Source organism: Cercospora beticola, chromosome 8, assembly GCF_033473495.1.
Source record: "Cercospora beticola chromosome 8, complete sequence".
NCBI lineage: Eukaryota > Fungi > Ascomycota > Dothideomycetes > Mycosphaerellales > Mycosphaerellaceae > Cercospora > Cercospora beticola.
The window spans coordinates 1,662,310-1,685,786 of record NC_088942.1 but is presented as its reverse complement, the minus strand read 5'-3'; the positions used below and the strand labels follow the sequence as shown (position 1 = coordinate 1,685,786).

At 53.0% G+C, this 23,477-nt stretch overlaps 8 protein-coding genes across 8 annotated transcripts; 5 read left to right on the top strand and 3 right to left on the bottom strand.

Moving 5' to 3' along the window:
- Positions 1–551: 551 nt before the first annotated feature.
- Positions 552–4,114, top strand: RHO25_011941 (uncharacterized protein; the record flags this gene model as incomplete). Its single annotated transcript, XM_023603351.2, has 4 exons — positions 552–1,376; positions 1,438–1,547; positions 1,604–3,760; positions 3,811–4,114. 4 exons carry the CDS (start codon positions 552–554, stop codon positions 4,112–4,114), a joined length of 3,396 nt encoding a protein of 1,131 aa, XP_023454421.1.
- A 3,815-nt stretch (positions 4,115–7,929) lies between these two features.
- RHO25_011940 (uncharacterized protein) lies at positions 7,930–8,619 on the bottom strand (the record flags this gene model as incomplete). The annotated part of the gene is made up of 1 exon (XM_023603350.1): positions 7,930–8,619. The coding sequence occupies one exon, from the start codon at positions 8,617–8,619 to the stop codon at positions 7,930–7,932; it is 690 nt and encodes a 229-aa protein (XP_023454227.1).
- Positions 8,620–9,281: 662 nt separating this feature from the next.
- Positions 9,282–10,901, bottom strand: RHO25_011939 (uncharacterized protein; the record flags this gene model as incomplete). Its single annotated transcript, XM_023603349.2, has 1 exon — positions 9,282–10,901. The coding sequence occupies one exon, from the start codon at positions 10,899–10,901 to the stop codon at positions 9,282–9,284; it is 1,620 nt and encodes a 539-aa protein (XP_023454225.1).
- Positions 10,902–11,900: 999 nt separating this feature from the next.
- On the top strand, positions 11,901–13,081 carry RHO25_011938 (uncharacterized protein; the record flags this gene model as incomplete). Its single annotated transcript, XM_023603348.2, has 2 exons — positions 11,901–12,152; positions 12,209–13,081. 2 exons carry the CDS (start codon positions 11,901–11,903, stop codon positions 13,079–13,081), a joined length of 1,125 nt encoding a protein of 374 aa, XP_023454229.1.
- A 1,483-nt stretch (positions 13,082–14,564) lies between these two features.
- RHO25_011937 (uncharacterized protein) lies at positions 14,565–16,405 on the top strand (the record flags this gene model as incomplete). The annotated part of the gene is made up of 3 exons (XM_023603347.2): positions 14,565–14,705; positions 14,760–16,133; positions 16,205–16,405. 3 exons carry the CDS (start codon positions 14,565–14,567, stop codon positions 16,403–16,405), a joined length of 1,716 nt encoding a protein of 571 aa, XP_023454228.1.
- Positions 16,406–17,109: 704 nt separating this feature from the next.
- On the bottom strand, positions 17,110–18,247 carry RHO25_011936 (uncharacterized protein; the record flags this gene model as incomplete). The annotated part of the gene is made up of 4 exons (XM_023603346.2): positions 17,110–17,291; positions 17,345–17,700; positions 17,748–17,848; positions 17,906–18,247. 4 exons carry the CDS (start codon positions 18,245–18,247, stop codon positions 17,110–17,112), a joined length of 981 nt encoding a protein of 326 aa, XP_023454231.1.
- A 253-nt stretch (positions 18,248–18,500) lies between these two features.
- On the top strand, positions 18,501–20,546 carry RHO25_011935 (uncharacterized protein; the record flags this gene model as incomplete). The annotated part of the gene is made up of 1 exon (XM_023603345.2): positions 18,501–20,546. The coding sequence occupies one exon, from the start codon at positions 18,501–18,503 to the stop codon at positions 20,544–20,546; it is 2,046 nt and encodes a 681-aa protein (XP_023454230.2).
- Positions 20,547–21,139: 593 nt separating this feature from the next.
- Positions 21,140–22,384, top strand: RHO25_011934 (uncharacterized protein; the record flags this gene model as incomplete). Its single annotated transcript, XM_023603344.2, has 1 exon — positions 21,140–22,384. The coding sequence occupies one exon, from the start codon at positions 21,140–21,142 to the stop codon at positions 22,382–22,384; it is 1,245 nt and encodes a 414-aa protein (XP_023454287.2).
- Between the last annotated feature and the right edge of the window lie 1,093 nt (positions 22,385–23,477).

The following is a 23,477-nucleotide window of genomic DNA, read 5'->3' as shown; positions in this document are numbered from 1 at the left end:
GACCCGCTGGTGCTGCTGCTGCGGGAAGCCCCCCAGGTCAGATCGCATCTGCATGCATGGCATTTTCACACCTCACGCCAGCGCTGTTTTGCCGTGCCACTGCGGGCTGCTGCGTGTTGCTGCGCTGACCTGGCGCGTGGTCGCACACCCGAGCAAGCAGCATCCTCACCGTCTCCTGTCTGCCTGCCGTCCATCTGTCAGTCTCCGTCGCCGCCGCCGCCGCCTCCCAGGCACAGCACACTAGCAGCACGAGAGCCGGGTTGGCGCGAGAGCCTTTCGTCCTATCATCACCTGGGGCGCTTTTGACTTCCAATTTGACTTTGCTGGGCGCATCTGAGTCGGGACTAAACTCACAACTCCATCAGACACTAAGCCCGGGTGGCACTGTCCTCGGGAAGGACGACCGTTAGGTTCATGCTCACTCTGCCATCGCAGCACCCTTGCGCGCAGAATAATCACCTTGGCTCGGCCATGTCGCTCTGAGCCTCTCTGCGCACGCTCATCCCCGTGCCCGCGAGCCAACCGACGCATGGCTCGAGACCTTGCGTGTTATGGATCCATACAGGAGAGGACCGACGCCTTACGGCCAACACCCTCCTCCTAGTCACGACTCTCGCCCACCGCCGCACTACGCGCAGCCTGGCCCTCCCTCGCAGCAGCACCACCCTCATCCTGCCCAGCAGCAGCAGCATCAACCGCCGCCGCCTCCACCGCCGCAACAACAGCAACAACAGCCATATCCTCCACCGCCTGCGCAACCTGGAGCCCCTCCGCCGCAGTCCTATCCTCCGCAGCAGCAGCAGCAACAGCACCCGCAGCAGCTCCCTCCCATTCAGCCCACGGCCTACGCGCCTCCACCCCCAAGCTCCGAGCAGTCGTCGAGTCTCCCGCCCTTTCGTCACAGCTCTTCGCAGCCCCCACACGAGCAGCAACGCGAAGGACAAGTGCAGTATCAGCCAGACCACACCTACAATCGTTCCGGCCATGCCACTCCGGCGCCGACCAACGTGAACAGATCATACTCGCACGATTCGGGCCAGCAGCGCACGCCTGCTACGCCCACAGGCCCCGCGCATTTCCCTCACCCATCGGGGCACGACGGTGCGCAACCGCCACCGCCAGCACCACAACCCATGGATCATGGAGCGCATCATGGGTATCCGCCCACGAATGGCGTGCCCCATCATGGCTTGCCTGCTCCACCACCGTCCCACGGACATCATGAACAGCACCCTCAATACGCGATGACCCCAATGGTGGACCAGCACCACTCATACCCACCACCTGGTCAGCCCATGTACAATGGGCCACCTAGCTATGGGCCTACAGCAAACATGAATTATGGTCCCAAGCGCAAACAGATGCGTGCCACTCAGGTGCGTTCCTTGTCGATTCAAAAACGCGTTTTGTTGTGTTGACTTTGCTGACTCGCGACAGGCATGTGAGCAATGCCGGCAGCGGAAACAAAAGTGCGACGAAGGCAATCCGTGCTCTTTTTGCAAGGAGAACAATCTTTCATGTCAATATCGCGATACCCCGCCCGCAAAGTAAGTCGTTGTTTTGGTGGCGCTTTCCTTTTCACTAATGCTAACGGCTCATGCAGGACGGATAAGAACATGGAGAAGCTTCTTAGCTACATGGAAACACATTCACAAGGACTCGCCGAATTGACGACGAAAATCGATCAATTCGAGGCGAGGCTGCGTCGCGTGGAACAGAACACGCAAAACAATTCGCAGTCCAACCATGTCGGTCATACGATCGCTGGTGCAGAACAAGAACCGCTTCCGGACGACGAAAACGCACCGCGATCGCGCAAACCTGACCTCGAGGACCACCGCACAGCTCCGCATAAGTTGCTGCTGTTGTGGCCGAGCGTTCGTCCGCTTCTCAAGACAGCTGGCGTTGAGCACAACGACGGATATGTCATGGAAGCTGAGGATCGTGGAGTCCTGCGACTGTGGACTCGAGGTGAAGGCATTGACGAATATGACGGCACTCAAGCTGGCGGTCCTGCGAGCCCAGCCCGAAGCGACGAGAGCGGCGACCTTGTCCTAGTTTCTACTCCATCGGAAGGTGTCTGGGGTACAGGTTTCCCTACGACGCCTGGAAGCACTGGTGGGCGTTCGGAACCCTACGGTGCCGGTGGTCTGAAAGCCAACGGTCACGTCGATCTGGATGCAGCAACAATCAACCAGCTCTATGATAGCTACATGAAGAACATCCACATCATGCATCCTTTCCTGGACAAGCGACGACTTCGCAAGATGTTTGATGCATTTATCAAGAAGTACAGCAGCGGACGGCCGCGAGCGACCTTTGCCGTTGGAAACGACAACTATCCCCACGAGCGTCCGCTCAAACGACAACGATCAAACGGGTCTGGTCCAAACAACGTTGGTGTCACTACAGGTGCCGACTCGGACGTGGCACGAGATGTTGCGACCGAGAGATCGCCCGGAAATGCCATCATCTACCTCGTTCTGGCGCTAGGCAAAATATGCCTGCACAAGGAGCCTTTGCCATCTCCAGTTCCTAACAGTAAGCTGCAGGCAAACACGGTCGTCTCCCACCAAATCTCTGGGTCGCGAGGATTCTCTGCCAGCTCACCAGTGTCGGCGAACATCAAACCTTCCCCCATGTCTCCGAAGTCAACCCCCACGACTCAACCAACGCCACCATCTGAGGCCAACATGCGCGTGCAAGACTCTCGCAGCAGACGCTCCTCCGTAGACGGATCTCCGAGCGCCCCCGGCCCTCGCAATCTGGATGTCATTCCAGGTCTCGCCTACTATGCCCGAGCAGCCGAAATACTGGGCGATCAAGGCGATGGCAACGACCTGGTACACGCTCAAATGTTTCTTCTCGCTGGTCTGTACAAAGGACAGCTTGCGCGAGTCAAAGAGAGCATGAGCTGGATCACAATGGCAGGCCGCGCAATTCTGATCCTTCTGGACCGGTACAAGCTATACAATGACAACTACTGGGAGGATTATGGTGGTGTTCGATCTCAGTACATTCGGTCGCAAGCGCGCATTAAGGATACGCGACAAAGTCTGATTGTGCTTGCGTCTTGGACGTGCCTGCAGCTCGAGAGTGATATTCTTGCTGAGCTACGACTGCCCGCCAGTGGAATCCAAGCGATTGAGCACCTGCTCTTAATGCCGCACAAAGTCAATGACGACGAGACATATGTTGGGCTTGATCCTGACGGACGCATGGAGGATCACGACAACATGCTGATCTACTACTCAGCCCAACTCTTCTTGCGACGCAGGTTGAACCAAGTGCACCGAGAGATGTACGGCAAAGCTTCGCTCGATCAACCACTCGCGGAGGTGCAGGAGATGCTGAAGAGCCACGAATCGATCCTGGAGCATTGGAGGGAAGGCCTCCCGGATCCTTTGAAATGGAACGACGACGATCCTCCGCCATCAGACATTCTGTCTGCGCGTCTACGCGCAAAATATTGGGGAGCACGATATGTCATCAACAGGCCGTTCCTGGACTATTGTTTGCATGTGATGCCACTGTTGAAGGATCACCTCTCGATTGAGGAGGCCGCGAAGGATGGCTATGGCAACCCTCGTGACAAGGCTGACATTCACCTGTTCCGGGCGATCCAGCAGCTGGGAGATCGCGAAATCTGGATAGCAGCGAAGCGTTGCATTGATGCTGCCATGCAAAGCACAATCGCGTTCGATGGCATTACCAAGCACACTCGCCTGATTGTAACGAACATTCACGGCACAGCACATGCGTACGTATCCATGCTTTCATCAGCTTACCCGCCAAACTGACTATTCTTAGACAATTCGGAAACATGTTGGTGCTCTCTGCAGCATTCAACAGCAAATACATTGATCCACTCGTGCCTCGCGATAGATTCAAGTCACTCTTGGAGCGTACCATCAGGTTTCTACGCCATCTGGCGCCAATCTCGCCCACCTGCGCCGCCGATTGTGGGATCCTTGAGAAGTTCAACAGGACTTTGTTCCCTCTTGAAGAAGATATGAAGCCTCACTATCGAAACGAGGGGATCGAGTATAATATGTTGGACCCGACAAGCGCCGAGAACTCCTTCCAGGACAGTCTCATCAATACAACCAGATGAGACTAGGCTGATTGCGATACTACACATCCGCTTGTAGCCCGTAGTCGTCCAGGCGCTCCGATGGCTTGTAACGTACAGGACAGCGACTCCGAGCCGATAATCGCATCTTTGAACCGCGTGGCGGCATATCAGCCATTGGCGGTCTAATCCACTCACACGATGATCTGGCGTCACATTTGTCCAGCACCATCACTGCCGACTCATCGCGACGCATTGCAGCAGCAATTATTCCACCGATCGATCTCTGTCAACACATACATGCATTCTGGGAGGCTAGCGTTGTTGTTCGACTTTTTTTTTGCAGCATTGGTTCTTGCGTATACCAGGCTCATCGCCAATGTCCGGGGAGAGGCAGTCTTTGTCTTTTAGGCTATCTATCACAGGGGTGGTTGAATTGTTGCAAACGCGACTTAGAAGTAAGCAGCAGCCCGTTTATTGTACAGTTACGAGAAGAAGAAGACGTGTACAGTATTCCCAAGCCTCTGTTCCTGTTCCGCATAGGCGAATATAACAAACAATGCTCACGTCAATGTTCGTCTCATGCTCCTGCTTCCTTCTTTTCTACAGGCACCTCGTCATTGGAGTTCTCTCCATTGATAGTGTAATCATAAGCCCTAGGCTTGATCACCAAGAGCTACGGGAACCACGCTCTGCCGTCCTCGCCTCTCGCCTTCCTTCGCTACACCATACGACCCAACAGCGCGGGCCTGAACATAGGCTCATTGCTGCCACGGCACGGTAAAAAGCAGTCTGGTGATGATTGTCGTCGCGGCAGCGGGCACACTTGTTGGTCCCCTCACGGCACGAGCACTAAGAACGACGCCACAAAATCCAACTTTCTCGGGGAGCTTTACAGCCGGTGTGCCACTTTTGATTTATCAGAGTTCTCGTCTTTGCTTGATGGGGATAATGCTTTTGGCACTCGCCAGCTAATGTTTAATCTATCTCGCTAGTTGGTCCGCCAGCTTGGAGTTGGGCAGCAACAAGATGTGCATCATGTGGTTTCGCAAGTCTTGATTGCTGCTTCGGCTTTGGTGGTCTGGTTTGGCGAGTGCGGTTTAGTGGTTTTGAGTTTGGGACCGTCGCGTTGCGCTTTGGTCTTATCCGGGCTGTGGATTCGCTTAATAGTTGTTGTGAAGTGTTCGGGGTTTTGGGTGCTTAGATATCTCGCGGACGCTCGCGAGGGTGGGTTTTCTTCCATCACCGACCGCTTGCTATTATCTTCCTATATATGCGTCTTCTACGTGTTTTCAACGTGATCGTACTGCACTGATGAGAAGCGGCAAAGGATTCCTCCGATCCGGTGTTAGCGTGCACAGACGGGTGGTGACCTATTATGTCGAGCATCTCGTCTTGTGCATATCCCGTGCTCGACTAAGAGCAGGAAGGTTTGGTTGGTTTGAAACCGAGAGCGTGGGACTGGAAAAGCTCGTTTGGACTTCAGCTCTTCTCGTGGGGGTTTGTTGTTTGGGGTGTTGTCGTCTGCATCATCATCAGCATTTGTGGCTTTTGACAACTCACATCTGCTCGTCCTCGTATTGTGAGCGAGGATGAAGATCCTGGAAAAGCCCGTGTATGGCACGGGAACTCGGTGAAGTCCAGTCTGCGATGTTAAACGGAGCCCTTTCTGTGACGCTAGTGTTATTGAGTACACCACTGTGATGTCTTCACTTGTGCAGCAAGAGCTGCCTGCACGAGCGTGCGCGTCATGCAGGTACCGATGCGACTTGAGAAAGCATCATTGACTGACAGATTCGTAGGCCTTGCATTTCTACATCATATTCGTGCCAGTCAGAGGCATGCAAATGGTCTTTACTTTCGTATTTTCACTCGAGCCTGGCAACCTATTGAGCGGAAGTGCTGCGATCGATCCGCAGAGCAGGCGCACTCCTTGTCCTTGCTCATGGAAGCCGGCATCAAAGCCTCGCGTCCGCAGTCCGCACGAGCGTTTGAGCAAGATTTGGCTCAGCACACTTGACATCCATCACAAGCTGACAAAGTCTCGTTCGACTTTCCGTCACCAGCGGGGTATGAGTCCGTGTCACCGCTGTACGAAATGAGCTTCTATAAAGTCTTTCGGTCACGCGGATGCGCCCTATCTTCAAGCTGAACACCAATATACAGCCTCATCCATGCCTTTCAAAGCCGAGACCTGCCGCACAAGAACGCAGCTGTCCCATTTGCTAGGCTTGGCTCACCATCACTTTACAGGGTGTGAAGTAGGTCTCGGTAGGTAACGCGAAGAGGGAAGGTGAAGTCGACGACGTCAAAACATCCTTGCGCCTTTGTGATTGATTGCAAGGGGGTTCCGGAACTAGCCTAAAGATCGGGGCGTCTGGGGCAGGGCAGCACCGAACGAACGGACATTCAATATTTGTCCCGCCGACCAAATTGAGAGCTACCAGCAGCTCCATTCATCATCATCAGGGACTGTGGACCACGATCCTGATGAGATTGCGAGGCATCGCGCAGAAAAATGGAGGTACGATCGGACCTTTTTTGCAAGTGGATCGGCGGATCCGATGATATGCATCGCTTCGGCCCTCGACATGGATTTCTTTGATATCTGTCGAACGCCAAGTCCAGTTCATCAGAGAACCATGCCCTTCGCATATATTGATTGTGTTCAGGGCCAAGTCGAAAGGATGATCGCTGACAGGGGTCAGATTTCTCAGCGCAGCTTTTCATGAACATCAGAGCTCTCGGCAAGTCTCAGCAAGTACGATTCGGGCAATCCGAATCTCATCTCGTATTTCTGGCATCTAGGTAGCGCACCGTACTCGAACAGGCAATTGCTTGCCCGAACTCGCGTACATACGCTACTGCGCCACGTGGTATTCATCCACACGGTATGTTCAGCGCGCAGAGATGTTGTTCAGCGTGAACAAATTCATCTTCTTGCCATTCTCACGTGAGCGTACGATTGCGACAGTGTTCAAAGAAGCGGTCAGAGCAAAAGAGCATGGGTATTTACAGGTCCATCGTCTGAAATTGATTGAGTTGACGCCGCATCCCATGCAGAGCGCGGGTGTAGTGCTGATTATCACAGCTGCCGAAGCTGACGTGCGCTGTCGCATCTCCCAATGAGACGGGAGCAGACATGGCTCTGAAATGTGGAGATGTTCGGTCACCTTGCCGATGTCTTCAAAGATAGGTACAATGCAGCCTTGAGGTGAGGTGAAGAAAAGCATGCATGCGCACCGGGAACATGCGCACCGGGAGAGCCACAGGAAAGTTTAAACTCATTCGAAATGTCACTCAGCAGCGTGGAGACGGAAGAAGTCGTTGGACTGCCGAGTGACAAGGTGCAGTGCCACCGCCACGTCGACTGCCCGTGAGCTGTCAACACAACGCCACGAAAGCATGCAGGGTCGTTATGCAGATAACTTGCTTAGACGATGGGGTCGAGGAGAGTCACAACACAAACTGGCTGATAGCTCGACGGAAGCATCAAATTCAATTGGCGGAGCGAAGACAAGAGTCGTGCGAGCACTGATAGCGAAGCTCCCCGTGATGCGCTGGCAAAAGAAAACTTGCTCTTATCAGATAGCACGCTACGGAAGGTCGTTCTGACGCTGGAGATGAGGCTGTCAAGAAACTTGGCATGCCATATGCTCAGCTGGGAATGGGAAAGTATGTTGACTGGTAGCGTTGTTCTGCATGGCTGATAAGCCTCCTACGTGACACTTCCGCGGACGGGAGTTGATCAGTGATCTGGAATACCCAGGATACACACAGGGCTCTCGTAAAGCATGTCAAAGGGAGCGACTGCCAGCTCGTCCTCTTGCGATAGACTTCCTGTCATGCTCACCGCCTCACTTGTCCAATCTCTTCGGCATCCAAACACCAACCGCTTCAGACCAGAACAGACTGACTCTGCTCATTGTCGATGCCCGAGCACCACCGTCCGACCCCTTGGGTCTCACCTTCCCAGCCACGACCTCAAACTTTCTCGTCACGCCCTCATCATATCCGCTCTCCAGATCAAGCTCCACATCGACAAACTTGGGTCTCAATTTCTCCTTCTCATCGTCCCAAGCCTCTACCCTCGTTCCCCGTTCTATCGCCACGGATTCAGCACCTAGCTCCTGGGTCTCAACCACAGTCCCCAACACTCCACGGTATTGCCGACTGAACTCATCATCCACATCCTTCCTCGCCAGAGACACGCGTCTATTGTCCTGATGACGATAAAAAGACTGTCGACCCCAGACTTCGGCATTCCGACTTTCTCGGCTTCGACGCCATTTTCGACAAAGCAGCACCGAGAAGAGCACGATGCTGGAAATTGTGAGAATCGAACAGAGTACGACGACCGCAATGAGCGTCGCGCGTGAGATGACGATTTCGTGATTTTGTAATTCGTAGCAAGCTGGAGCAGATCTGGCTGCTAGCGTTCCAGTATTACGCGTAGAGTCTGCAGCGTGTCGTATGACGTCCATCCTTCGTGTGCGAATGGCGTGTTCGAGGTAGGTGAGGTCGAGACCGCGGTGTTCTTCTGTCATGTTTCTCGAGAAGTGGAAATGCTTTTATGTGATGTGATTACAATTACAGCGCCAGCGCCAATATTTTGGATGTTTTGCAGCGGGAATGACAGCCGACAATGATAAGGAAAGACAGTGATGAGTCGCAATGAAGAGTCGACTTACCGTGAGATGTACTCTCTGAAGTATATACAGGACCAAACCTCTGCGCTGTGCGGCACTGCAGCGTTAGACGCGTGGGCTGCAAGTGTGCGGCGTTGCTGTTGCTTAATACAGCAACGACAAGACTACATTTTTGGCAATCATGCAGCATGCTGTTTCATGTTCGCTTTGAACGACGGTCAGGATAGAGGAACCGCAGAGCGAAGCGCGCAAGTGTGGTTGTGGGCTTGATGTGGAGCTCCGGCAATCCGCTTTCGACATCCAGCTCGGCGCTTAACGCCCAATGGATCACACAGTGCTGCTGCAAGCGCGAAACATTGTTCGAACGAGCTGAAACGCTTGTGAAGGACTTGACCGTTGTCGCAAAATGGCTGGCCACAACAGAGACTGCGAACGTGCTCGTTGCAGTCTTGCAGTGACAAAGTGATGGAGCACGTGACTTTGTGTCGAGTGTAGAATGGTCGACATTCTTGGCCTATGAGAAGGTCAGATTCGTTCCTTATGTCGTGGGTAAGCATAGCTCATTTGTTCTCCTTCGCCTTTCTGCCTTCAATCACCCTGAAGATGTCCGCGGCGTTGTTGACATCACCCTTCCTCTTCTTCGGCTTGCGCTTCTTCTTGTCGCCACGCTTCCCATCGTCTTCTTCCCAGCCGTCATCGCCAGCTGCCTTACCACCCTTCCACTCTGCCAGTTTCACCTTGGCATCGAGAGCGTCCTCTTCGTCTTCGCCACGACTGCCTCCAAAGCCGAGGTCCATATCCTCGAGATCGCGATCCTGCTGTGCCAGCATGCGAGCCCGCTTTGCTTTCCGTGCTTCGCGCTCTTCACGAGTGGCTGGATCATCGTCTTCGTCATCAGAGCCAGTCTTATCGGCCGCAAGATTTGCCGCTTTCTTGAGCACATTCTCGATGCCTTTGAAGCGGTCTTTCGCAGCTTCCTCTTCAGTTTGCTTGGAGCTGTCGCCAAAATAGTTCCTGGTAGCCTTCGCGGTCGTTGATACAACAGATTGCGTCTTCGGTTGTTGCTCGTCCACAGGCTCTTCTGAGACTTCACCTTCGTCGTCAGACTCTTTCGGGGCATCGTTTTTACGCGCGGGCTCTGCAACGCCTTCGCTATCGCCTTCGTCATCGCTGTCCTCGTCCTCGTCCTCGTCTTCCTGTCCAAGCGGGTCGTACTCTGTTCCTGCTCCTGCGAAAATATCCTCATCGCTCTCCTCGTCCGCGTCCGCGGGTTTTTGCACTGGAACAGCAACGTCCGCACCAAGCACATGCTTACTGATGTCAGGCATGTCCGCTGTAGTTCCGTTCGACGCAACCTTCTTAACCATTTTCTTCACAGTCCCGTCTTCCTGAACAACTGTGACGACTTCACGGCCCTTGTGGTCGATCTCCACCTTTGGTTTGGATTGCTCGCCAATCTTCTTCCATCGACCATCCAGCTTGGGAGCGCTGGCCGCTTTGGCTTCGGCCGCCGCCTTGCGTTGGGCCTTGAGCTCTGCAAGCAACTCGTCTCGTGTTCGCTTCTTCCCTGCTATGGGTTCGACGGCCTTCACTCCTTTTTTCTCTGCCTGCTCCTTCTTCACCAATGCGATTTCCTTCTCTCCTAGTTTCTCCAGTTCATCGTCCACATCGACCGGCGCATCGTCCGCGCCAGATTTCTTTCCGAGTCCCAGCACGTCCTCGCCACGTCTCACGCGCTCCAGCAACTGCCTGTCAAGACCTTTGACCAGATGCGTACTCGAGACATCACCTCCTGTGATCTGATCTCTCAGCGCCTCGAATGTCCCCCATGAGATTGTGCCTAGCTTCGCCTGCTCCTCCAGAGCCTTGATACGCTCTGCCTTGTCGTCTTGATCATCTGAAGCTTCCTGTCTCGCCTTTGCTCTGTCCACGTATCCCGCGCCAAATTTGCTTCCCTTGGGAGCAGAGGATTTGTACTTTTTGGGAGGTCTCATTTGCGCGTGCTGTTCGCGAACTTGGCGAGCGAAATCATCGTTGCTTGCTGCCTTCCCAGGGCTTGGAGTCATGGGTACAAATGCGTTCCTCTTCGCGCCCAGCGCGGCTGGCTTCGAGGGCTTGGTCGCATCATCCTGTCGAGCGGGTGTGCTGGACACCAGTTTGCGAAAGGCGTCGTTGTTCATCTTGCGCGTCGGGTCGACTACCGGCGGGATCGTGCACAAGAGGGCGCTCGCATGATTCGGTCCGGGCAAGAATTCGCTGTCATGAGGATGGTTAGGTCATGTAGACTTTCGTGGCCTTAGTCACCCACATCGGCAGCGACCCGACGCTCCCGTGCGCGTGTTTCCGGTCCATCAAATCCCGCGTCAAAGGCCGCCAAAGGCCAGGTCAAACTCCACACCACTAACGTGTTTGATAAGCAATCTGATCAGACAGCCATCCTGATCAGGCCAAATCAGGCCGAAATCTAAGATTTTTGAAATGCGATAACACGACAACGCAGATAGCTATAGCCTTAGTACTTTGATTGTAGCTCGAGGAGTATTATAATATAAATTTCCTAGAGTCTAGGACTTGCTATAGTACTATAGGGCTTAAAATCAAGATATAGGCCTTAAAAAAGCAGTAGGACTGCTATAACGAGGGAGTTGCAGAGACGAGCTATTACTTTGTCCTATAAACCTAGACCTAGGACTCCTAATATCTCTCTTAGCTTTTGTTTAAACACTATATCTGCCGGCGTTGTCGTGTTGTTGCATTTTCAGAATCTCAGATTTCGGCCTGATTTGGCCTGATCAGGATGGCTGTCTGATCAGGTTGCTTATCAAACACGTTAGGATCGTGGAGCGCGTGAGAGGGAAGCAGCCGATGACAGCAACTTGACTTCAACTGCTTTATAGCAGTCGCTTAGAAAGTATTGCGACGTTAACAATACGCGGCAAAACAGCGCAGCAACGCCTTTCACCGATACACATTATCCGACCTGTGAAACAGTGCTGTGCCATGAGCTCAACATGTGTGGGCGCGGGGATACTCCACTCTACTGAGATGATCTATTGCTGTATTCACCAGGCCTCCCGGCACACTCCTCGTAGGTTCGGACATTTTATAAATGCGTTCGAGGCTACTTGTGGGAGGCGAGACTCTCTCAGTCACATTGATTTACACAGCTCTCGATCACCATGCTGCTCTTTGTGCTGACTGCGCTCGTGAGCATCACTGCTTCAGCGAATGCTCAGAACAACACCTCGAACACTTACACAAACCCAATCGTGCATCCTGGAGGTCAAGATGGGGGTGCCGATCCATGGGTGATCCGGCATGAGGGTCTCTATTACATGACATCCACTACTGTCGACAACATCACCATCCTGAGAAGCCCAATACTCACCGATTGGTCTGAGGCAGAGGTCAAGCTCGCCTTCGACCCTGCGGTAAGCGAAGCTTCTTGAGTCCTAAGTATCGACGATTCAGATCTAATGAATAGCAGCCTGGTCAGAACTATAGCACAAATCTATGGGCTCCCGAACTGCACAACATCAATGACAAGTGGTATATCATCTTCACGGCTGACCCAAATAACGACTCGCCTCCACCTGAGATAGAAGCCCTGTGCAATTGGAACTGCCCTGCTGTAAACCATCGCATGTACGTGTTGGAATCGAGCGGCTCTGATCCATGGACTTCAAATTACACCTTGAAGGGTGAGCTGGATACTTACGATCAATTTGCCATCGATGGAACATACTTCCAGCACTCGTCTGGGCTCTATCACATATATTCTTGCTGGTTTGACAAGTACCAATCTTGGCCAGCCAATCTGTGCATTTCGAAGATGTCCGACCCATGGACTGTCGTGACTAACGTTACGGAGCGACAAACAATCTCAGTGCCTAGTAATCCTTGGGAGAAAACACCATATGGAAGAATGGAGAACATCCGACTATCTTCAAACGAAGGCCCAGAACAACTCACCAACCCTGAGACTGGTCAACAATTCGTAATCTACTCTGCCGCAAGAAGTGACACTAGAAATTACTGCCTTGGTCAGCTCGAGCTCATCGGTGACGATCCAATGAATCCTCAAGACTGGCGCAAGAACAACGACGGTTGCGTCTTCTACCAGAATCCGAAAGAGAAGGCCTATGGCGTTGGACACGCGAGTTTCACCAAGAGCCCAGATGGGACGGAAGACTGGATCGTGTACCACGGGATGGAGAATCCCTTTTCTGGGTGGTCTGCAAGGACGATCCGAGCCCAGAAGTTCGGCTGGAACGAAGACGGCAGTCCGAAATTCCCAAGACCAGGATATGGACCGTATGAAGTTCCAAGTGGGCAGAACGTGAGCATGAAGATGTTTTGAGGGCAGGCGGAAATCGAATCTGCAGGTCGAAACTTGGCTGTGTCTCGTTACCCAGCAGGAATACCGCAGTAGAAATTGCAAGATGGACCTCGCAGACAGCTAGAGATAGCATGCCAATAACTCGGCGCCCACATTCCAAAGTTCATGCTCCCACAATCGTGATGTTGCATACCGTGGCTTCGAGGGCACAATTGCCTCACGAGTCTCCATATGCTCGCAATCAAGCTGTAGGGCCGCCTTCTACGTTGTTGTGCCCACCGTGATCAAAGAGAAGAAGAAATACTCAAGCCTCTTACCTCTCTGTGTACGAATTGTGCACGCTGCCGTCTCCTCTTCGCATGAACCTTGGCAACAGTACCTTGGCCGATGCCTTCACAGCTCTTTCGAGCACAACATACACGGTGTATGCAGCTGACCGCAGTCGCCCGCACGAGGTTTCGCTACGCGATACAATGCTCTTGTTTGTGCGCTGCAGCTGCCCGCTTCCCGAGACCTCGGAGCTTGTCGGTGTAGTTTCGATATCTTCCATCACGTCGTGCTCATACCACCGTGCCGTGCAGTCATGCGATCTTTTGGTATCCCTCTTCTTGCTAGGTACCAAATGAGTGACGCGCGAGAAACGCAGCACAAGAATGTAATCACATATCCCGCGTCTTCAGCCAATTATCCCTGCTTGAAGCAATCTGTGCATCTCTTTTTGTGAAATGTGAGCTGCAGCGAACCGGTGACACGAATGTGGGTTCTGCTGTGAAGGGATCTCGGCTGTCTTGACTTCATCGCGTCCACTGCAGGCGCGACGAAGAGGAGCACTTCGCACTGCGAGGCGCCGTCGACAAGGTGTTCGCGACCAGGTTGCTGGTGTGCCTGGACAACACGCCTCTGAGCTCCGTTCATTCGTCGCAGCTGTTGCCAACCCTGCAGCTTCCAGTCGAGCTGCGCGCGTGCAAGCACTGGATCCCGCGGTAGAGTTCGTCCCCCTCCCGTCCAACGTCACCAGGAACACCTCCTGTTCCCTTGGAATTCCGCCCGCAGATCGGCCAAGCAGAGGATGTGGTACGGCGACTCTTATGCTCAGCCTTAGCAAGCACTAAGTCGCGCGCGTCTGGATGCCAATCGGCTACCGAGGTTGTCCCTTGCAAAAAGCGTCCATTCATATCCATATCGTGGACGGCGAATGAGACCTGCCACGCATGAGCCAGGATGTTTCCATCCTGAATTGGTTGCAGAAGCTTCAGGCCCGCGTTTTAAGGTTGTAGCCTCCCCTGGTCCAAGTTCTGAGACTCCAGCCGACCTCCCAAGAACTAGGACCATCCTTTCGATGTAACAATGGCTGGCTCTCACTAACTAGACTAGGAACACCGGCTTGTGTGGAGCGAACTCGTATTTCTTGGTCTGGCTATATCCAACGCCTCGCTCGCCACCGTCTTTGAACGTCCCACCGGCCTCTGTCCAATACCTTCTGGCCTCCGTCAGCTTATCCAAAATGCGCGGCGTACTATCTGTCGCGTTGCTAGTGAGCAGCGTCAGTGCGATCTGGCCGTTGCCAAAAGAGTATCAGCACGGCAAAGACGTCCTATGGATCAATAAAGACAAAGTTGACGTCGAATACCACCAATCGGGATCTGTGAGCTTACCTGAATACCCGCCTGAGGAATACCTTCTAACCCACTCGGAACAGAACACTAAGCGTGAAGAGGGCACCGGATCTGCCAGCAAGATTGTTCAGAATGCTGTTCAGAGAACATATGATACTCTCTTCAGCAAGAACTTCGTGCCATGGATGTTGAGGCCTAGGCTTTCAAACTATGAACCGGACACCAACTCTAGCGGCACGTACATCACCACCATCACCATTCAGCAGACCGGGGCGGATCCAGACGATGTGAAGAAACCCGACACTGAGATCGACGAGTCCTATAGTCTGGAGGTCACTACTGATGGCAAAGTCACCGTTACTGCCAAAACTTCAATTGGCATTCTCTGGGGTCTCACCACCTTCACGCAACTCTTCTTCCAGCACTCAAACGGCGGAGTCTACACAGACCTCGCACCTGTTTCTATCAAGGATGAGCCAAAGTTCAAATGGCGTGGGCTCAACGTCGACACATCGCGCACCTTTAAGCCTCTGTCAGATCTCTACGCTATGATTGATGCTTTGTCTTACAACAAGATGAACAGACTTCACTGGCACGTTACAGATGCGCAGTCATGGCCACTCGAAGTTCCAGCACTGCCGGACCTTATGCCAAAGGGTGTCTACGAGCCATCTCAGAAGTATACTGTTGATGATGTGCGAAAGCTGCAAGAATATGGCTCGCTTCTTGGTGTCGAGGTCGCCATGGAAATTGACAATCCAGGTCACACTTCTTCGATCTGGTTCTCGGACCCAGACCTCATCGCAGCATTCAATAAGCAGCCCGACTGGACGACATACTGCGCAGAGCCTCCTTGCGGATCTCTCAAGCTCAATTCCACCAAGGTGTACGACTTCCTTGAGACTCTTCTCGACGACCTTCTGCCACGCCTGAAGCCTTTGACATCGTATTTCCACCTTGGCGGAGATGAAGTCAACAAGAACACGTACCTTCTAGACGACACTGTCAAATCTAACGAGTCGTCGGTCCTTCAGCCATTGATGCAAAAATACATGGATCGCAACATGAACCAAACCAAATCCTACGGTTTCACACCTCTTGTCTGGGAAGAAATGCTCTTGGACTGGAATCTCACTCTCCCCAAGGACACCATCATCCAAGCATGGCAATCCGACGAAGCCGTCGCCAAGATTACAGCTCAAGGATACAGAGTCATAACAGGAAACTACAACTACTGGTACCTCGACTGCGGTAAAGGACAATGGATCGACTTCGCGCCTTCCAACGCAGCAGGCTTCTGGCCATTCCTGGATTACTGCGCTCCCTACCACAATTGGCGTGCCGTATACAGCTACGACCCACTACACGGTGTACCTGAGAACTCCACACATCTCGTACTCGGCGGCGAAACGCACATTTGGAGCGAGCAGACTGACGCTGTTAACTTCCAGCAAATGGTGAGTGAAAATCAATACCTCCAGTATACATGTTCACACAAAGATACGATCACCACTGACACTTCCCACAGGTCTGGCCACGCACTTCTGCTGCAGCAGAGGTCCTATGGAGCGGCGCCAAAGACGCCCAAGGCCAAAATCGCTCGCAAATTGAAGCTTCGCCGCGTTTGGCGGAGATGCGCGAACGTCTTGTTGCAAGGGGCATGAAAGCGGAACCTGTCCACATGCCTTTCTGTACCCAGAATGGAACGCAATGCGCGTATCCTTCGTGATCTGGAGTGATGTAACGGGTTTTATGATGGAAGCTGTAGTAGTGTCAGGACACTCGAATGAGATTTATGTAGTGCGATATGGAAGCTATTTTTTTTATAACATGCAAGCTGTTTTCTTACGACGGTTTGGAAACAGAGAGACTCAATGTCGTTGGATGGCGTTTTCCTTCTCGAAGGTTGATCGCTTGCGCTCGTGCTTGGTCCGGTTTCATTTCGTGGTGCAGTACTGAGTGTGCAAGTACTGGTACTTGCCATTTGGTGTCGCTGTTCGATGTCAAGGTTGGAAGCCGTTCGGTGGCTGTCGTGATGCCGAAGGCTACGTGTGCTGCCTGGAAGCATCGCAAGTGCTACTTACGTGATGGATATGCAATACGTGCGAGCATGTGACCGTCGGTGTCCGTATCTGAGAGGAAGACGATCGTCAGCGATGTGACTGCCGTGGTTCACGTACGGCCCGGCACAGCTCGGCGTCTGACAGTACTACGAAGCTCCGGAATGTTTCATGTATTTAGTGGACACCTTCGAAACGAAGGCTACGACTTGGCACTCACTGTGCAATACTAGGAAGCAGTCTTGGGAGAGGTCGTCTGACGGAATGATCATTTTGCAGTTGAATATGCTATGCTGTATTTTACAGACCGACCAAGACGGTCAACTTGGCCAGCTGGTGAAATTGCCATTATTCAGTGGCGGCGTTACGGCCCCTAGAATGGTGGCAGCCAGAATGGGTATCCTCCGTTCTTCACGCGGAATATGCTGAGCAAGAACGAGTACACGGCAAGGATGATACCGCCCCACACTAGAACTGCGATCTTCTGTTGGCGCGGGTCTGCAATGCGTGGAGTCTTCAGCGCCAGGCTGATAGTCGCGAATGAGAGCACGCCATCTGGAATCGGTCAGTATATGTTCTGTTTGCTCTCAAGAGGCCAAAGGACTTACAGATTGCAGCGATGATCTGCGTTTCCATACCAAATTGGTTTTGAAACCCGCCAGCGAAGTAGCTCACGCCTCCCTTGCCGTCAGAAGCCACATATGGCACTTTCCTGATGTGATTAAACATGTGACCTGAGGTGAAGAGCAACACAGCAACCAAGCTGACGGCTGTCCACAAGCTGCGGCTCTGGATGACAGGCAAGATATATGGTGCAGCAACTGAGACGAAGGTGATGCCTCCAAGGATGGCGACAACAGTGGTCACGATCTTGATGTAGTTGATAGGGCGAACGACTGGAGGGTGCGGGCGACCTGGCATCTGACGAGCGATCCAGCTGTGCACAGGCTCAGCTTTGTTGATGCTAGATTGATGTTAGTCAAGTACACGCATTGGCAGCTAATGTCTTACCCAGTATTGAAGTCGAGTCGCTCCATAGGCTTGTCTGGCTTTGCGTTGGGCCCGGTGGTAGGGTGGAAGAAGAGCAGAACTGGCGCTGTTTGGAGCATCATCTATTTCATCCGTCAATACCTCCCGTTAACTTATAGTGTTACTCCATTGTTCCGTACCGACTGGAAAGTGGCCTTGCCGTCCATAAAGTCCAGGGTGCCGAAGACCAGCCTCGACTCCTTCTTCTTGTCTCCATTGTTCCAACTCTTTGCAAGCAAATCCCACTCTGGCTGAAATTCGTGACAGAGCTGGCATCCAAAGCGTGCGTCCAGCGCAGTCAACAAGACCGCCACCGAGTAATCGCGCGGAGCTTTGGTGAGCTTCTCGTAGGAACTGTCGTCGAGCTTCACAGGCTGCGGCTTCGCGCTCTGCACAGCGAATCGGTCGGCGGATGATTTCGATTTGGCAGCGAGAGAAGACAATGGCAGAATTGCCGCAGTAAGCAGCTGGAGTAACCTCATTTTGGCGATTGGTGCAAGACAATGCGATTCAATGGGAAGTGCTTCCCTTCATCCAGCAGCCAAAGGACAGCTTGTGAGTCTTGGCAGGAACGTAGACGTGGCTTCGGCAGTCGGCATTGTGGAGCCAGAAGCCCTAATTATGTGACCATTGTTTTGACCTGTCAACAGCGCAACCGACGCACACTCCACCACTGCGAGTACGCCTACAGCAGCATATCCTCTTATGCCCGCACACTCTACCAAAGCAGCCATTATGGCACCCATACCACAGCAGAATGGCGCGATGCATCAACACTCGCTCAACACTGCTGCTGCCGAGCTCAAATACGCAAACAGCACACATCTCGTCGACGTGATCGGCAAAGACGAAGACATTCGACGACTGCGTTTCGATATACATATCCTGGAAGACGACAATGACGAACTCCGTGAGTTGCTTGGTCAGGAAGAGGCGCGATCCGATCAATTCGAGCGCCTCGTCAACGAGAACCTCGCGCGTGCCGAAGCGGCCGAAGCGCGTCTGTCAGACCTGGAGGACGAGTTGCGGATGCGGGAGCAGGAGGTTGGCACCTTGCGGGCAGAGGCGAAAGCATTAGAGACCACAGCCGCAGATTCCGAAGCTTTCTTGACAGAAAAGCTGGCGCTGACACGAGAACTTTCCGTCCTCCGACCACAACTAGAGCACTTGAAAACACAGGCGAGCAACACCGAGGCTTTGATGACTGAGAAGTTGGAGTTGCAACGGCAGCTAACCGAGCTTCAATGCGAACTGGAGAATGCCAAACGCGACGTGAAGCGCGCCATGGCAAAGCGACGAAACACTGGTGTCGAGATCGCTCAGGAAGAGCAGGTCGAACAGCTCAAGAGGGAGCTCGCCAAGGAGAAGCGCGCTCGACAACGCGCAGAAGAGGCCACTGAGCCCTCTCAGTCAGATGTTAATGTTGACGAGGTGCGAAAAGAGTTGGCTCGTGAGAAACGCGCACGACAAAAGGCTGAAGAGGAATTGGAGGCGGCACACGAGAACACGCAGGTGGAAGACGTGCGGAAAGACTTGCTGAAAGAGAAGAAGGCCAAGAACAAACTTGAGGAGCAACTGGAGAGTTTGCAGGAAGAGCTTGCCAACGAAAAGAAGCGATCGGCCAAAGCACTCAAACAGGCTGGAGCCACAGCAACGGCAACAGCTGAGAACGACGAGCAACTTGAGGAACTTCGGACAGCACTTGCAAAGGAGAAGAAGGAGCGTGCAAAGGCCGAGAAAGCAGCAGAGAAGCAGCTTGCTGAGATCGAGGCTCAGAGAACCACGCTTGACGAGAAGCTTGGCCAATTTCGAACGAAACTGAGATCGACCAAAGAGAAGCTCAAAGAAACGGAAGCAGAGTTAGAGGCTGCGCGTGAGAGGGCCGCTTCTGCTGCGACCGCTCCACAAGTAAGGAAGACGGCGGCCAACAACAGGAAACGAAACGCGGCGGCCCTGGATGTCGATGCTACTACTCTGGGCACACCAGGCGACGGACCTACAGCAAAACGTGGCCGCAGAGCGCCTGCGGTGGGCGAGAAGTCCTCGTTCAGCATTACTCCTTTCCTTAATAGGACTGCTAGCATTGCTCCCGAGAGCGACCATGAGGAGGAAGATTCTGATGGCGATGCTCCCAATGCCAAGGAAATCGACGTTCCGACAGCTTCACCTACTGCCCTTGCAGCCACCACAAAACAAAAGAAGTTGCCGCTCGCGCAAGCTGATAGCAACATGAAAGTGAAGAAAGCTGCGCCTCGACAACGCAAACAAAAAGCAGCGGCACCAATGCTTGACATTGTCACAGAAGAGCCGGAAGACGTGCACAGCCAGGGTCAAGAAAACGACGCTGCCTCGAAAACTGCTGCAGCGAAGACGATCAAAACCAAAACACACGACGGCGACGATCCCGAAAACCCAACAGATGCGGCGACGAAAAAGAAACAAAAGAAGCGCAAGTCGCTCGTGGATTTTGAGACCTTCAATAAGCCTGAGGCTGCAAAGAAAGTACAGAGCAAGAAAAACCGCAAGCTGGGAGGACTAGGCAAGACTTTGTTTGATGAAGAAGAGGAAGCTACTGCGCCCGCCAAAGCGCTTCCTGGCAGGATGGTGCTCGGAGGCCGTGGCTTTGGCGCTCTCGGGGCTGGAACGAAGAAGGCTGGTGGTTTCCTCGGCGCAAGCAAGATCGGATCGTCCATATTGATGACTGCGCAGGATGGCAGTGGCTTTCAGTTCAGCCCTCTCAAGCGAAGGCGAGGGAACCTCGATGACACGTTGAGGGGCTGAGAGCTTTTTATGCAATCAAAACGGTCTACAGGACGTTCTCATTATTGCTTTTGACAGCGAGGTAATTGGTTTAGCGTTTGGCCTTCCGCTGATAGCATGAATGAAGAGCATTGCCACTTCTCAGGGCCCGTCCCAGGCGAACCTACTCCGCACGAAGCTGGCAAGACATGGTGCAAACCGCATGCTCACGATTATAGCACGCCTGCGTACGGGCGCCGATACTCGGACCGAGACAACTCCTCCATGACAGGGGTCGATGCATCTGCATGCAAGTCATCAGCAACCATGACATTTCTCACCATTGCGACCACACCCTCAACGCACTTCGGCCCCGCGACTATACAGCTGGAGCACCGCCACATGCCGCTGATTATGGTTGATCGTCCATGATCATGAGGACACTCATGTGCATAGGTCCAGTATCTTTGCTGCCGTCCTACATCACTCTGTAAGCTTCACAAACATGTCCATTCCCTTCGCCTCCTTTCACGAGCATGATTTTCGTACTGTACCGGACACTGCAGCTACTATCATCTATCAATAACGTGGCCCAGCGATTTGTGCTCCCTTTTTTGATTAATCTGTTTCACGGCATGACTCTCGCTGACGCGCTGAGACAAGAAGAACACGCGGGCGAGAACGTCATAAGACAGCAAGTATTGATCCACCAGCAATTGACACCTAGCGCTTGGCTTTGCGGCAGCGCACCGGAAGCATGGGAGCCAAACGAGCCAGAATTCGAGATGCCTGTATTCCATGGTCACAACCCAAGTCGTGACGAGAGTTCCGATGTTGACAATGCTTCGTGCATCGATATATCACAGGGCGACCCACGACTGGACTGCATTGAACTCGACACTTCGACATTGAGGAACTCTCAGGAAAGCGCGACTTCTAGAACCCGCTCAGCAGGCACTTCACTCAGGTTAAACCGCTTTGAACGACATCGAGGCGAGATTGAAGACATGCATCTGCTCATGATCGGTAGGCAGATCAAAGGCCATAGAAATGGCGAACTAAAATTCCGTACCGATTTCGAGGCTTGTTTCAAGGAATTCCCCCTGGAGCATGTGTACGAGGCGCACTGGTCATGTCACTCTCCAGTCAGCGCTCAGACTTCTATACGGAGTTCTCGTGCCAGCAGCAACCGACGACATGCCCTAGAAAATGTCTCTCCACTATTGCAGCCGGAGGTGAATTCGGAAGAATGCGAGGTGTATGAAAATGCCAAAGTCAAGGGCCAGCTTAACGACATCATGCTGCCGCGAAATCTCGACGGGAGTCCTATGGCAGAACTCGACGCATCGCCAATACAAGATGATACTGGGCATTCTGCCAACACGCCGAGCACTCCTATGATTCCATCCTTCACGGCGGAGCCACCCATCAGACCGAGGCCACGACTGGCATCGGATCGACTGTCGAAAATGCTCGCGACTCTCCGGCCTCTGTCGTGGGCAAAACGCGCATCGGTTCATCTCAAACAGATCAAACACAGTGGACTCCTTCCAGATCATCCTCTCGACGAGCGCATATCCTCAACCACTGGAGACCGAACATCAAGCGAGCCTATCTGGGACATCGGATCGAGTAAGAATGCTCTTGCGTACAGCCCCAGGACACTGGATGTGACGATAGAGCATGGCGGTCTGGAAATGCCAAGTCCTTTCAGCAGCCCTACAGAGCTGAAGAATCCAGCCCTAGTGCTGACATCACTTCCACAAAGCGATGAGTGCGATAGTGAGAGTAGCGGTGATGATGACTCAGATGACATGTCTTTGCCGGAAGGCGTGACAGTTGGAGGGTGTTGGATAGCTATCGCTTCGCATGAGCAGTAGAACTAATACGGGCGGAGAAACTGTGCAGGAGCAGGGTTGCTCGGTTACCGATCAGCTTCGTAGCATTCGCAGATGATGCTAACGATATTATGAGTTCGAGGAACAGTCTAGACCTGTGATGCAGGCTTAGTCGCAGTCTTGCAGATAGCAGATTTGGAAGTCCGTGGAGATGTAGTAGGGCAGGTCGCTTGGACATCGGCTGAACCTGCCAGAGCTCAGCTCAGCTGGCCTGTGGCTGAGATGCACAAGCGGAGAATAATGTAATATCATGCAACGACTTGCATAGACATATTAAGAAATATCAAGCCTTCTCCGTATTCCGTGAACGGAAGAACCAACTACCCCGCGCCAAGCAAGCATTGATCTGGTGAAGTCTAGGATCCGAGACGCGACTTCTGGTGACACGACGTAAACAAAAGTATCAATTCTGCCCATCCTCATCAAGATGACGAATTGGCTTCCAAAAGTACGCGTCGCTGGTAAGTCAACACTCACAATCACAAAATCCAACCCATTTCCAACCCATTAGCCATAAACAAAATATACTCACCCACCCAACAGCCTGCAACGTCTCCCCCATTTTCCTCAACACCCCCGCCACCGTCCAAAAAACCATAACCCTCATCCAAGAAGCCGCCCACAACAAAGCCGACCTCGTCGTCTTCCCCGAAACCCACATCCCCGCCTTCCCCCTCTGGTCCGCCCTCTCAGCCCCCATCGACAACCACCACTTCTTCCAACGCCTTGCGTCCCAATCCCTCCACATCTCCTCCAAAGAAATCCATCTCCTCCGCCGCACCTGCGCGTCTTCCAAAATCTTCGCGCATATAGGATTCAATGAACGATCTGAAGCTAGTTTAGGTTGTTTATGGAATTCTTCGATTTTAATTTCCGATCAAGGAGAAATTCTGAATCATCATCGAAAATTATGTCCGACTTGGTTTGAGAAGTTGACGTGGGCGGGTGGTGATGGAGCGGGGTTGAGGGTTGTGGAGAGTGAGAGGATTGGGAGGGTTGGAGGGTTGATTTGTGGAGAGAATACGAATCCTCTAGCGAGGTGGACGTTGATGGCGCAGGGGGAGCAGTTGCATGT